General features: G+C 42.2%; 1 protein-coding gene across 6 annotated transcripts in view; it reads left to right on the forward strand.

Moving 5' to 3' along the window:
* The window catches only part of AHCYL2 (adenosylhomocysteinase like 2), a 207166-nt gene that overhangs the window by 192435 nt on the left and 2606 nt on the right, over nucleotides 1-12125 (forward strand). For all 6 annotated transcript variants that reach the window (XM_060196543.1, XM_060196544.1, XM_016188601.2 and 3 more), the window contains 4 exons: nucleotides 5126-5224; nucleotides 8333-8401; nucleotides 8538-8616; nucleotides 11962-12082. In XM_060196543.1, coding sequence (XP_060052526.1) covers nucleotides 5126-5224; nucleotides 8333-8401; nucleotides 8538-8616; nucleotides 11962-12082 — 368 coding nt within the window. The remainder of the gene's footprint in view (nucleotides 1-5125; nucleotides 5225-8332; nucleotides 8402-8537; nucleotides 8617-11961; nucleotides 12083-12125) is intronic.

Below are 12125 nucleotides of genomic sequence, written 5' to 3' on the forward strand. Positions count from 1 at the left end.
TTTATTTATTTATTTATTTATTTATTTATTTATCACCAGGGTTATTACTGGGACTCAATGCCTGCATTATGAATCCACTGCTCCTGGAGGTTATTTTTTTCTCTTTTGTTGCTCTTGTTGTTTATCATTGTTGTTCTTGTTGTTAATTGCTGTCAGTGTTGCTGGATAGGACAGAGAGAAATTGAGAGCGAAGAGAAAGACAGAGAGGAGAAAAGAAAGAACAGGGGACAGGGCGGTATCACAGTGGATTAAGTGCACATGGTGCGAAGTACAAGGACCAGTGTAAGGATCCTGTTTCGAGCCCCCAGCTCTCCACCTTCAGGGGGGTCACTTCACAGGCAGTGAAGCAGGTCTGCAGGTGTCTCTCTTTCTCTCTCCCTCTCTGTCTTTCCCTTCTCTCTTGATTTCTCTGTCTTATCCAACAACAATAATAACAACAATGATAAACAACAAGGGCAACAAAAGGTGAAAAAAGTAAATAAAATTCTAAAAAAAGAAAAGAAAGATAGCCACCACCACCCACCCCCCCTGCAGGTAGGGAGTCAGGGGCTCAAACCAGGATCCTTACACTGGTCCTTGAGCTTCACACCCTATGCACTTAACCCACTGCGCCACCACTCAGCCCCCAATGTGTGTGATCTTAACATGTGCATCACCTTCCAGTCCCCACAAAATGAAATTTAAAGAAATGACAAGCTCAGCCAGTTGTTGAAATGAGAATATACACTCACTTTTTAGCACACCTGTGTTGAATACTAATTCAGCTCTGCACCCCATACTGAAAAGACGGAAGGAACGGCGACAAGCATCTTTGCTCTCCTGGAGCATCTGTTCTGTGGTGGAGGATAGACACTGAACAGTTACTGTCATTTAGATCTTCATGTAGAAGAACAACAGCAGGGTAGGGACACTGAGTATACTTGGGTAGTTAGGGGATCAAGTTGTCACTTAGTTTGAGTGATCAGATGTTATCTGAGGGAATAGCATTTGAGCCGCAACTGAGCTGTACAAGCAAGCCATGTGAGCATTCTCTTCATAGAGAACAGCAAGTAAAAGACCCAGCAGGAGGAACACACTTGATTGTACTTGAGGAACAGAAATCACACCACATGTCAGGAATAGATAAGCATGGGGAAAAGGCTAAGAGGCAGCTCAAGGAGATCATGGCTCATGTAGAAATTCATAGACCATACTGAGGACTTCAGAAGTCACTGGAAGGTTTGAACAGGTGACTGGCAATATCTAAACTGTCTTAAAAGATAACTCTGGGGCTGGTAAAATAGCTCACTTGGATAGGGCCTCAGAGGCCTTTGTATGAAGAGAGAGGGTGTGTGTGTTTCTTCCTGGAAAAAACAAACTGTTCAAAACATGCAGCCCCAATATGAGCTAGTTTGCAGTGGGATGTACATCTAGTTTGAGAAGGTAGTCTAAACAGGTAAACATTTTCTGGTAAGTTGCATGATAACTATAAAGCTGTGGTAAAGAGAGATGGTGTCTTTAAGAGAAATCCTTATAAACCTGCACTAGCCACAGGACACCCTTCTCTGGAGGTATGTCACTGTCAAATAGGCCACAGTAGGCCACTGGAACCACCTGACATTAATTTAGTATAGTTTCTCTGTAACCTAGTTTTTCAACTGACCCAGAGCTCTTTTGCTTACATCATAGCCATTCTGTACTCTAGCAAACTGCATCTGCTAAGCATTGTCATTTTCTGAACTTCATCAGATCTGTCCTTTCCTTGATTCTATCATGTCTTTGTTTCTCCCAAGGAAAACTTCCTAGGACAGGAGATTCCTGTTATGGTGCTAATGCTACTCTCAGTCACTGAAATAACGTACCGTGCGAAAGATTGGGAGTGTAAAACGCTAAGAACTTTGAATACTTTGAGTTCTCATTACCTCTATTAAAAACTGCCAGTGCCACTAAAGACTATTTCTTGACATTTTGTGGTTATTGCCCTTCGTTTTTTTTTTCTTCATAAAGAGAGAAATTGAGGGGGGGGAGCTGGGCAGTAGCACAGTGAGTTAAGCGCACATGGCACAAAGCACAAGGGCTGGCAAAAGGATCCCGGTTCAAGCCCCCAGCTCCCCACACCTACAGAGTGTTGCTTCGCAAGTGGTGAAGCAAGTCAGCAGGTGTCTGTCCTTCTCTCCTCCTCTCTGTCTTCCCCTCCTCTCTCCATTTCTCTCTGTCCTATCCAAGAACAACAATAGCTATGACAACAATAATAATGACAACAAGGGCAACAAAATGGGAAAAATAGCCTCCAGGAGCAGTGGGTTAGAAGTGCAGGCACTGAGCCCCAGTGATAACCTGGAGGCAAAAAAAAAAAAAAAGAGAGAGAGAAATTGAGAGGGGAGGGAAAGAGAAAGAGAAACACCTGCAGCACTGCTTCACTTGCGAAGCTTCCCCCTGCGGGTGGAGACTGGCGTTTGAACCTGAATCTTTGTGCATGGTACTGTGTGCGACACCACCTGACCACCTACCCAAGGTAGTATTTCTGAAGGCTAAAGGATCAACCCTGTCTGTTCTTTTGCAAATAGTCTGTTTGCTTAAATTCTTCTTAACTTGTTTACAGTGCTTACAATATTTATTCTTAAAATTCTAATTTATTTATTTATTTAGACCAGAGCACAGCTTAGCTTGATAGCCCTTGGTGGTGCCTGTGATCAAACCTAGGCCTTTTTGAAATCCAGTTCTGTGTACTATGGCTACACTCTCTCCTTAACTCTTAAAATCCTAGTTTTAAAGTAATACTTGCTTTGTTTAAAAATTCAAACAATATAGAGATGGTTGAAGTCAAGTAAAAAAATAATATGTGAAGGAGTAGGGCAGTAGCGCAGCGGGTTAAGCGCATGTGGCGCAAAGCGCAAGGACCGACGTAAGGATCCTGGTTCGAGCCCCCAGCTCCCCACCTGCAGGGGAGTCACCTCACAGGCGGTGAAGCAGGTCTACAGGTGTCTATCTTTCTCTCCCCCTCTCTGTCTTCCCCTCCTCTTCATTTCTCTCTGTCCTATCCAACAACGATGACATCAATAACAACAACAGTAATTACTACAACAATAACTACAACAACAATGAAACACAACAAGGGCAACAAAAGGGAAAATAAATATAAATAATAATAACAGTTTAAAAAATAATAATAATAATACATGACCATGTTGACAATATACATCTTTTTTTTAATTAAGGATTTACATAATATTTCATTGTCTGGAATTGTCTTGATTTACTTAGTCATGTCCATGTTACTATTTCAGTCCACATTGGGCTATTATGAATAACACTGGGTGAAACATTCTGGACACTTAAGTTTCTGAACTTGAGCAAGTGTATCAGCATGGTAGAGCCCTACAGTTGAAACCGATTAATCGAAGAGCAGGTACACATAAAATTGTGTTAACTACTGCCAACTATAAAGGTTGGATCATTGTATAAAGCTTGGCATCTCAGGAAAAAATTTTATTTCCCATCTACCTAGTAAAGAAATGACCCAGCATCTCAACACAGTCCTGAATATACTGAAATATGATTATGTTGGGCAGGGAGAAATAGCAGAATGCTTATGCAATGGGCTTTCATGTGTGAGGCTCTGAAGTCCCAAGTTTAGTCCCCTATACTACCATAAGCAAAGCTGAGCAGTGCTCTGATTAATTATAATAATAATAATGTGGCTGCTTTCAAACCAGATTGGTAATGCAAAGAGGAGATACAGTCTCTCTACATGAACAACTCACATTCTAGAAGAGGATTCTCCAGTCTCACCAGTTTGTTTGTTTTTAATAATATTTTATTTTATTTTAGTGAGAAATTAATAAATAGGTAAATGAATTTATTAATAAATATTTAAAAATAATAAAATTAAGCCTTTTCAGGTATCTGAATAAAGAATCTCATTTCCAGCATATACTTATGGGAAGCATCAAAGGTTTCCAGTGAGAATGCCAGACAGAAACAGAGAGAGAGAGAGATCAGAACGCTGCTCAGCTCCGGCTTATGGTGGTGCTGGGGTTGAACTTGGGAACCTCAAGAGCCTCAGGTATGAAAGGTGTTTTGCATAACTATTATGTTTTCTTCCTGGACCACCACCCCCAATCTCACCTTCATTAGTATTCTTGACTACAGGATCTAGAATATAATAAGTACTGAGTCATTGATTATAAAGTATTTTTTTAATTTCTTTTTTTTATAGTCAACAGTAAATACAATAGTTTGTACATGCATACCACTTGGCCAGTTTTCCACATAACAGTATAACCCCCACTAGGTCTTCTGCCACCCTGTTCCAGCATCTGAACCCTCCAGTATTTGTTCTTCTTTGTCTGCAAACTGCCACTTAGCAGAACTTCTCAGCTTTACCAACTGGGCCAGTAGACAGTTTGGGATAAGAACCCCCTTTCTGTATTACGCTTGACCCAGTGGAACACGGAAGTTGCTATTTGGTTGCTGATGTTCATAAACTTAGCATTCCTTCTTTCTTGGCAAACAATATACAGAGATGGAGGGAGGGTGCACCTTGGGGAGCTCTCAAGCATTTTTCAACACGGTAATTCACATGTGCACTTAGACCACAAAGCTTCTAGCTTTAAGGTGAACCACCATTATCGACATGGGGGGAGCCCGGACACTGAGAGATGAGGGCAGGGCCAGGCCCCGGTGGACTGTGTTGAGGACTCAGCCTTCTCTAACTAATGCCTCTCCGCTCTGACCCACCTTTGGCACTTGCGTATTCATTTTGCCCTGTATTTGTTTGCACGTGTCTATAAAGCTTCTGTTCCTCGTTTACATATTATTTCATGTTTCCAGCTGAAGTAAGAGCTTTCTGAAAGCAGAGGTCATGTCTTTGGTTTCTTTTTTATGTACCATAGCACCTTTAACTGTGTTCCACAGAGAGTGGGCAGACAGCTGAAGTTGTGGAATGACATCCTGAGTGACTGGCTAGGCATGAGATAAACTCCCTGAAATGGAACATTCTCAGCCAGCCCAGGATAAGTGGTGTTCATCTGGCACATTGGTTGTTCCTTTCAGCTTGCTCTTTGAAATGGTTCCCTGACATCGTCCCACCCACAGAGTGGGAGCTGGCGTAACTGATTACGTGCTCTGTCTGTCTGTCTGCCAGGCGAGTCTGAGGACACCAGAGCTGACCTGGGAGCGAGTGAGATCCCAAGTGGACCATGTGATCTGGCCCGATGGCAAGAGGATAGTGCTGCTGGCAGAGGTAAGAGCTGAGCCTGGCTGGAGAGCTCCAGCCCTTACAGGAGCGACTGCAGTACCAGGCCCTGCCCCCTTATCTTCTCCCCTACCCTCCCACTCCTCTAGGACTGAGTTTAACTCCTTTAACTGAGTTTAACGCCACAGGAGTTTGCATCTAATTGTGAAAGGGCTCTTCATTCAGCAATTAAGAACCTATTTTGGTTCCCCACTTTTCACCAATTATCTTGTCTTTCTATGTCACTCTACCAGTTGAGTCAGATAATGACTATTACTCTGGGAAGAATTAGCAGATGGAATTGATGCCACTGAGTGATGCTTACAGAGAACTAATGGCACCTGTGGGATGGTTTAGTCAGTCAGCACTCAGTGCATATTCCTGCTGTAGCTCAGACTATCTTGGGCAAGTCCTGGGAAGGTCACATCTTTGAAGAGTTTTGTTTTGTTTTTCTTCTTTTCTTTTGAGTCTCCCTTCTGAGTTGAGCTGATGTGCAGGCCCCCGGCTGTCTGTGTGTTGCATAGTTAATATTTCCCCATTTTGGCTTCTCCTGGGCCAGCCTTCCTCTTGACTAACCCTACTTTGCCTCACATTGTTTGACAACTTTTCCCTTCTTTAGAGTTTCTCCTCTCTGGTTCTTGATCCCTGACACTAAAAGGTTGCCCTCTGCTCTTACCTTGAAGGTTTTTGTTTTTTTTTTAGATTTTATTTATTTATTAATGAGAAACATAGGCAGAGAGAGAGAAACAGACATCACTCTGGTACATGTGCTGCCAGGGATTAAACTTGGGGTCTCCTGCTTGAGAGTCCAGTGCTGCATCCACTGTGCCACCTCCTAGACCACCCCTGAAGTTTTCTCTTTCACATCAAGGGTTCTTTTTCTGTCCTTTTTTATTTGAAAGGACAGAGGGAAATTGAGAGGAAAGGGGAAAGAGACAGAGAGACACCTGCAACACTGCTTCACCGCTCATAATGCTTCCCTTTTGCAGTTAGGGACTGGTGTTTGAGTTTTGTTTTCCTTCCCCTTAAGGGGGTGGTAGGGGAGGGTAAGCCATGGTGCACCTGGTTAAGTGCGCACATTAAAACATTAAAATGTAAAGGAACCAGGTTCCAGCCCCTGGTTCCCACCTGCAGGGGGCGAGATTCACAAGTGGTGAAGCAAGACTGCAGGTATCTTTCTCTTTCCTTTTTTTTTTTTTTTTTTCTTTACCAGAGCACTGCTCAGCTCTCTGGTTTATGGTGGTGCAGGGAATTAAACCTGGGACTTTGGAGCTTCAGGCATGAGAGCCTCTTTGCATAACCATTATGCTGTCTACCCCTGAATAAATAAAAAATTAAATATATATATATATATATATTTTTTTTTTTTTTTTTTTTTACTTATTTTGAGAGAGAGCCAGGGCCATGCTCTGGCATAGGAGGTGCCGGCCCATCAGACTTGTGGTCTCAAGCATGCAGGTCCTGTACTCTGCGACCAGGTTGCCTCCCTGATGCTTGTCTTTTTTCCCCACCACTCCTGATGGCCATTTTTCTCTTCCCTCTTTTATTTAAAAACATGTTTATGAGGCTGGGTGGTGGCCAGTTCCTTTTTTTTTTTTCTTTTCAGTTAAATAGGTTACAAAAAATGTAAAAGGGACTTATATTTATATTGGAGTGTCCTTATTATTCTCTTTACCTTTCCTCTCCTTATCTCACCTTCTCAAATGGTGTAGTATACCTGTAAAGGAGCTGGACATTTCCTTCTCAAGCAGGGGACAGGTATGAGGAGGGGATAGCCGGTTATTAAATGCCTGTCTCTTACTTTGATAGAAGCCCACTGCCTGGTGACATATTTCTAGGTACCCTGTAGTGATATTAATGACAAAAATAAGCATTCCCATTTTTCAACTGCTTGGGTTGAATTTTTAAACAGTGGTCTTCCTAGAAAGCAAAATAACAACTGGTATCACTGGAGGTAGTTTCTAGTCCTTCTGCCTTCTGAATGCCCACTCAGAATACAAAACTGCCCTCAAATTCAAGAGACCTAAACTGAGGGAAAAGCACACACCAAAAAAAAAGTAATCACAGCTTCCTGAATCCAAAAACAACAGGAGGGCCGGGTGGTGGTGCACCTGGTTGAGCGCATATGTTACCCTGCGCAAGGACCCAAGTTCAAGCCCCCAGCCCCACCTGCAGGGGGAAAGCTTCACAAGTGGTGAAGCAGGGCTGCAGATGTCTCCCTGTCTCTCTCCTTCTCTAACCACCTCCTTCCCTCTTGATTTCTGGCTTAAAAAAAAAAAAAAAAAAACACCAACTCCCCTCAAAGCTGGAAAGATTACCTCTGGGCCTGACCAGATTGTTGTATAGAACAGTCTTTCAAAAGAAAGCCAGTCTCTTTCCCCCACTCCAACACACACACACACACACACACACACACACACACCAGCAGGGGGAAAGCTTCATGAGCAGTGAAGCGGTACTGTGGGTGTCTCTGACTCTCCCCGTTTCTATGCATCCCTTCCTTCTCAATTTCTCTGCCTCTGTCCAATAAACAAAAGAATTTTTTCTTTTTTTCTTTTTTCTTTCTTTCTTTTTTTTTTTTTACCAGAGCACTGCTCAGCTCTGGCTTATGACAGGGTGAGGGATTGAACCTGGGACTTGAGAGCCTCAGGCATAACCATTATGCTATACCCCCACCCAAGTTAAAGAATTTTTTAAAAGCCAGTTCCTTTGACAGAAAGACACTGCTATAGGAGATAGAAAATTCAATAGAGATTTCTCTTTCTCAAAAACTTCAGTATCATAAAACGATCTCTGTTGTATTGTTATATGGAAAACTGAAAAATGTTATGCATGTACAAACTATTAAAAAATAAATAAATAAAATTATCTCTGTTCCTGCACATCATCCCAGAGATCTTCTTTCTATGACCTTCATCAAGTTTTCCAGTTTTGTTTTTTTTATGGTCTCACTTAAACATTAGTCAACAAATGTCCATGTACTAGAACCCATAGGCACTTTCCATCCAGTATGTAGGTGGAAAATGTTTGGAAAATAGTGGCCATGCCCCACCCTCACTCCTCAAAGGCCAGAGAGGCTCTGTGCTAACTATCTGTGACTTCACCCTTGCTCTGTAGGGCCGTCTTCTGAACCTAAGCTGCTCCACAGTGCCTACCTTTGTGCTTTCAATCACCGCTACTACTCAGGTAAGGCCTCCAGAGGGGAAAGCTATGGCCAGCAAGGGTCATTGACCATCCGGGCTTAATGTGTAAGATGGATTGTTATGGAGGGTACACCAGTGTCTCTCTCTGTCTCTCTCTCTTTCTCTCTTTGGTTTTTTAGGCTCTTGCTTTGATAGAACTTTACAATGCTCCTGAGGGTCGCTACAAGCAGGATGTCTACCTGTTGCCTAAGAAAATGGGTAAGTATGCGCTCACTATCCCATTCCCAGCCTGACCAAAATGGTTGAAAATCAGAAACCTAAATAAGTTTGAGGGCATTAAACTTCTTATTGAAAGGGAGAAAGGTATCTGTGTCTTCCTACATGTCGTTTTCCGCATGAGTTGCTTGAGAGAAGTTGGGGTGTTTTTCTATGATTCACTTTACCTACCTGTAAGTTTTGAGGATTGTTCTCACTTGGTGTGTCTCATATGCAAATGTCTCAGAAGAAAAAAAAAAAAGATCTTCCCACCAAGAAAAATCCTCTACCTTTTGACATCTGACTTATTCCAGTTACGCACTGCTAGAGAGGACCTGCCAAATTTTCCCAGACAAGCAAGACTTCATACTATGCCTTCTAACTCTGACCATTGTTTCAGGACATAAGGAAGACTGAATAGTTTCTGTTAAGAGTTTAGTTATGTGAGTGTTTCACATAAGAGAAACATTAAACTGTCTTAAATTATTAAAGAACCAGGGATGAGGTGGTGGCACACCGGGTTAAGTGCACATAGTATGAAGCACAGCGACCAGCGCAAGGATCCTGGTTTGAGTCCCCGGCTTCCCACCTGCAGAGAGGTCACTTCACAAGTGGTGGAGCAGATCTGCAGGTATCTGTCTTTCTCTCCCCCTCTCTGTCTTCCCCATCTCTCTCAATTTCTTTCTGTCCTATCCAACAACAACAGGAACAACAACTAAAAGTGGGAAAAATGGCCACCAGGAGCAGTAGATTCATAGTGCAGGCACCGAACCCCAGTAATAACCCTGGAGGCAAAAAAAAAAAAAAGTTATTTTTAAGAACCTGCCTCAGAGTCCAGAGCTAATACAGTATGTTTATAAACCATGAAGCATAGATGAGGAACTAAATCAACCTTCCATTTGGTTGATTTGGTTTTAGTAGTAGATACATAGTAATTGTTAGAAGTTAACATATTTTCTCTTTAATATGTCTTTTGGAAGACCTTAAAAAAAAGAGTTCACATTCTGAGTACATAATGAAGTTAGGAAGGTCAAACAAATGCTTAGGAAATCACATAACATTCTCAATAAGTGGCATGTTTTCAAGTGATAGAGAAGAAGCAAAATCCCTTCAGAATTAGAGTCCCCGAAGGCAAAACCAACAGTGTATCAGTGGTTACAAGACTTTAAGATTACAGAGTATAGATCCACACCACATCTTCCTCCAAAGCTCTGCGTCCCCACCCGCCCACCTCTCAAAGATACCACTATAGTTCTCACAAAGTCTTAGAAACAGTTTGTTTACTTCTGGTATGTTTTTTATTTTTCCCCCAATTTACAACTTCACATATATCAGTTCTCTAGATTCCACATATGAGTGATACCATCTGATAGTTGTCCTTCATTTCTCTCTCTCTTTTTTTTTAATATTTATTTATTTATTTATTCCCTTTTTTGTTGCCCTTGTTTTTTATTGTTGTGGTTATTGATGCCGTCGTTGTTGGATAGGACAGAGAGAAATGGAGAGAGATGGGGAAGACAGAGAGGGAGAGAAAGACACCTGCAGACCTGCTTCACTGCTTGGGATGTGACTGCTCTGCAGGTGTAGAGCTGGGGGCTCAAACTAGGATTCTTACACTGTTCCTTGTGCTTTGCGCCACCTGCGCTTAACCCGTTGCACTACCGCCTGACTGCCTGTCCTTCATCTCTTTACTTACGTGGCTAAGCGTGATTTCTCCAGTTCCATCCATTTTGTCCCAGAGGTCACAATACTGTCCTTTCTGATTGCAGAGTAGTGTCCCATGGAATGTATATCACATAACTTCTTTATCCAGTCATCTTGCAATGGGCAGTTAGGCTGCTTCCACTCTTTGGCTATTGTGAGTACCACAGCTATGAGCATAAGGGGCATATATCCCTTTGAATTAATGTTTGCATGTCTTTTGGATAAATGCCTAAGAGGTATTGCTGGATCATAAGGCAGTTTAATTTCTATTTGTTTAACCTCTTCTTACAGACTCTCAAAGGAGCTACACCAGGTGTGAGTTTTTCTTAGTGGCTGAAAGTGTAGAGTTACAGGCAGAACTAAAGCTTGAGCTTTCTAGATTTTAGCCTCCTTACTGCCCCATCCTTTTATGTCTTTTTTTTATTATTCCCTTTTGTTGCCCTTGTTGTTTTATTGTTGTAGTTATTATTGTTGTTGTCATTGCTGGATAGGACAGAGAGAAATGGAGAGAGGAGGGGAAGACAGAGAGGAGGAGAGAAAGATAGACACCTGCAGACCTGCTTCACCGCCTGTGAAGCGACTTCCCTGTAGGTGGAGAGCCGGGGTTCGAACCGGGATCCTTACTCCAGTCCTTGTGCTTTGCGCCACCTGCGCTTAACCCGCTGTGCTACAACCCGACTCCCCATCCTTTTATATCTTAAGTCCCCTGATTTTTTTTTTTTTTTTTTTTTTTTTTTTGCCACCAGGGTTATTGCTGTGGCTTAGTGCCTACACTATGAATCCACTACTCCTGGAGGATATTTTTTTCCCTATTTGTTGCCCTTGTTTTTTTTATCATTGTTGTGGTTATTATTGTTGTTGTTGTTGTTGGATAGGACAGAGAAATCAAAAGAGGAGGGATAGACAGAGAGGGGGAGAGAAATATAGACATCTGCATATCTGCTTCACAGCTTGTGAGGTGACCCCTCCTGTAGGTAGGGAGCTGGGGCCTCAAACTGAGATCCTTATGCTGGTCCTTGGGCTTAGCGCCTTGTGCGCTTAACCAGCTATGCTACTGCCTGATCCCCCAGGCCCCTGATACTTTCATTTCTCTCCCCATCTTTCTGGGTAAAATGGAAGGTTCTAGATTGAAGCACCTAGTATGGAAGAAATATTGCTTTGTTTTTGAAGGTGGTGTGTTGTGGTTTTTTTGTTTTGTTTTGTTTTGTTTTGTTTTTAGAAATGTTATATTGCTTTGGCAAGCACTAGACTTGAACAGGGGAGACAGCATAATGATTATGCAGAAAAACTTTCATATCTGAGGCTCCAGAGTTCAATTCCCAGTACCACCATAAGCTAAAGCTGAGCAGTACTCTAGTAAAAATAATAAAATAAAAATAAGTTTTAAAAAAGAAAGAAAAGCTTTAATAAACAGGAAAAAATTATAGCCTTGGTGGTAGGAGTGGTGTGGAACTATACCTCTATGATAATATTACAAATCACTGTTAATTCGCTAATAGAATTTTTTTAAAAATAAAAACCATCAGCAGTTAAAAAGAGCACTAAATTTGAAGCACAAGCAAGCATTCATTAGAACTATGAGCCCTTGTATGAATGGTGAGGAGTTGGAAGACTTAACACCAGGGCTCCCATCTTCTCTTCTAGATGAGTATGTGGCAAGCCTACACCTGCCCACCTTTGATGCCCACCTGACTGAGCTGACAGATGAACAGGCCAAGTATCTGGGACTCAACAAGAATGGGCCATTCAAACCCAACTACTACAGGTGTCTCGGGCTCCCCAGGAAACAAGGGGGCGGGGAGGTGCTT

Source organism: Erinaceus europaeus, chromosome 8 (genome assembly GCF_950295315.1).
Source record: "Erinaceus europaeus chromosome 8, mEriEur2.1, whole genome shotgun sequence".
Taxonomy (NCBI): domain Eukaryota; kingdom Metazoa; phylum Chordata; class Mammalia; order Eulipotyphla; family Erinaceidae; genus Erinaceus; species Erinaceus europaeus.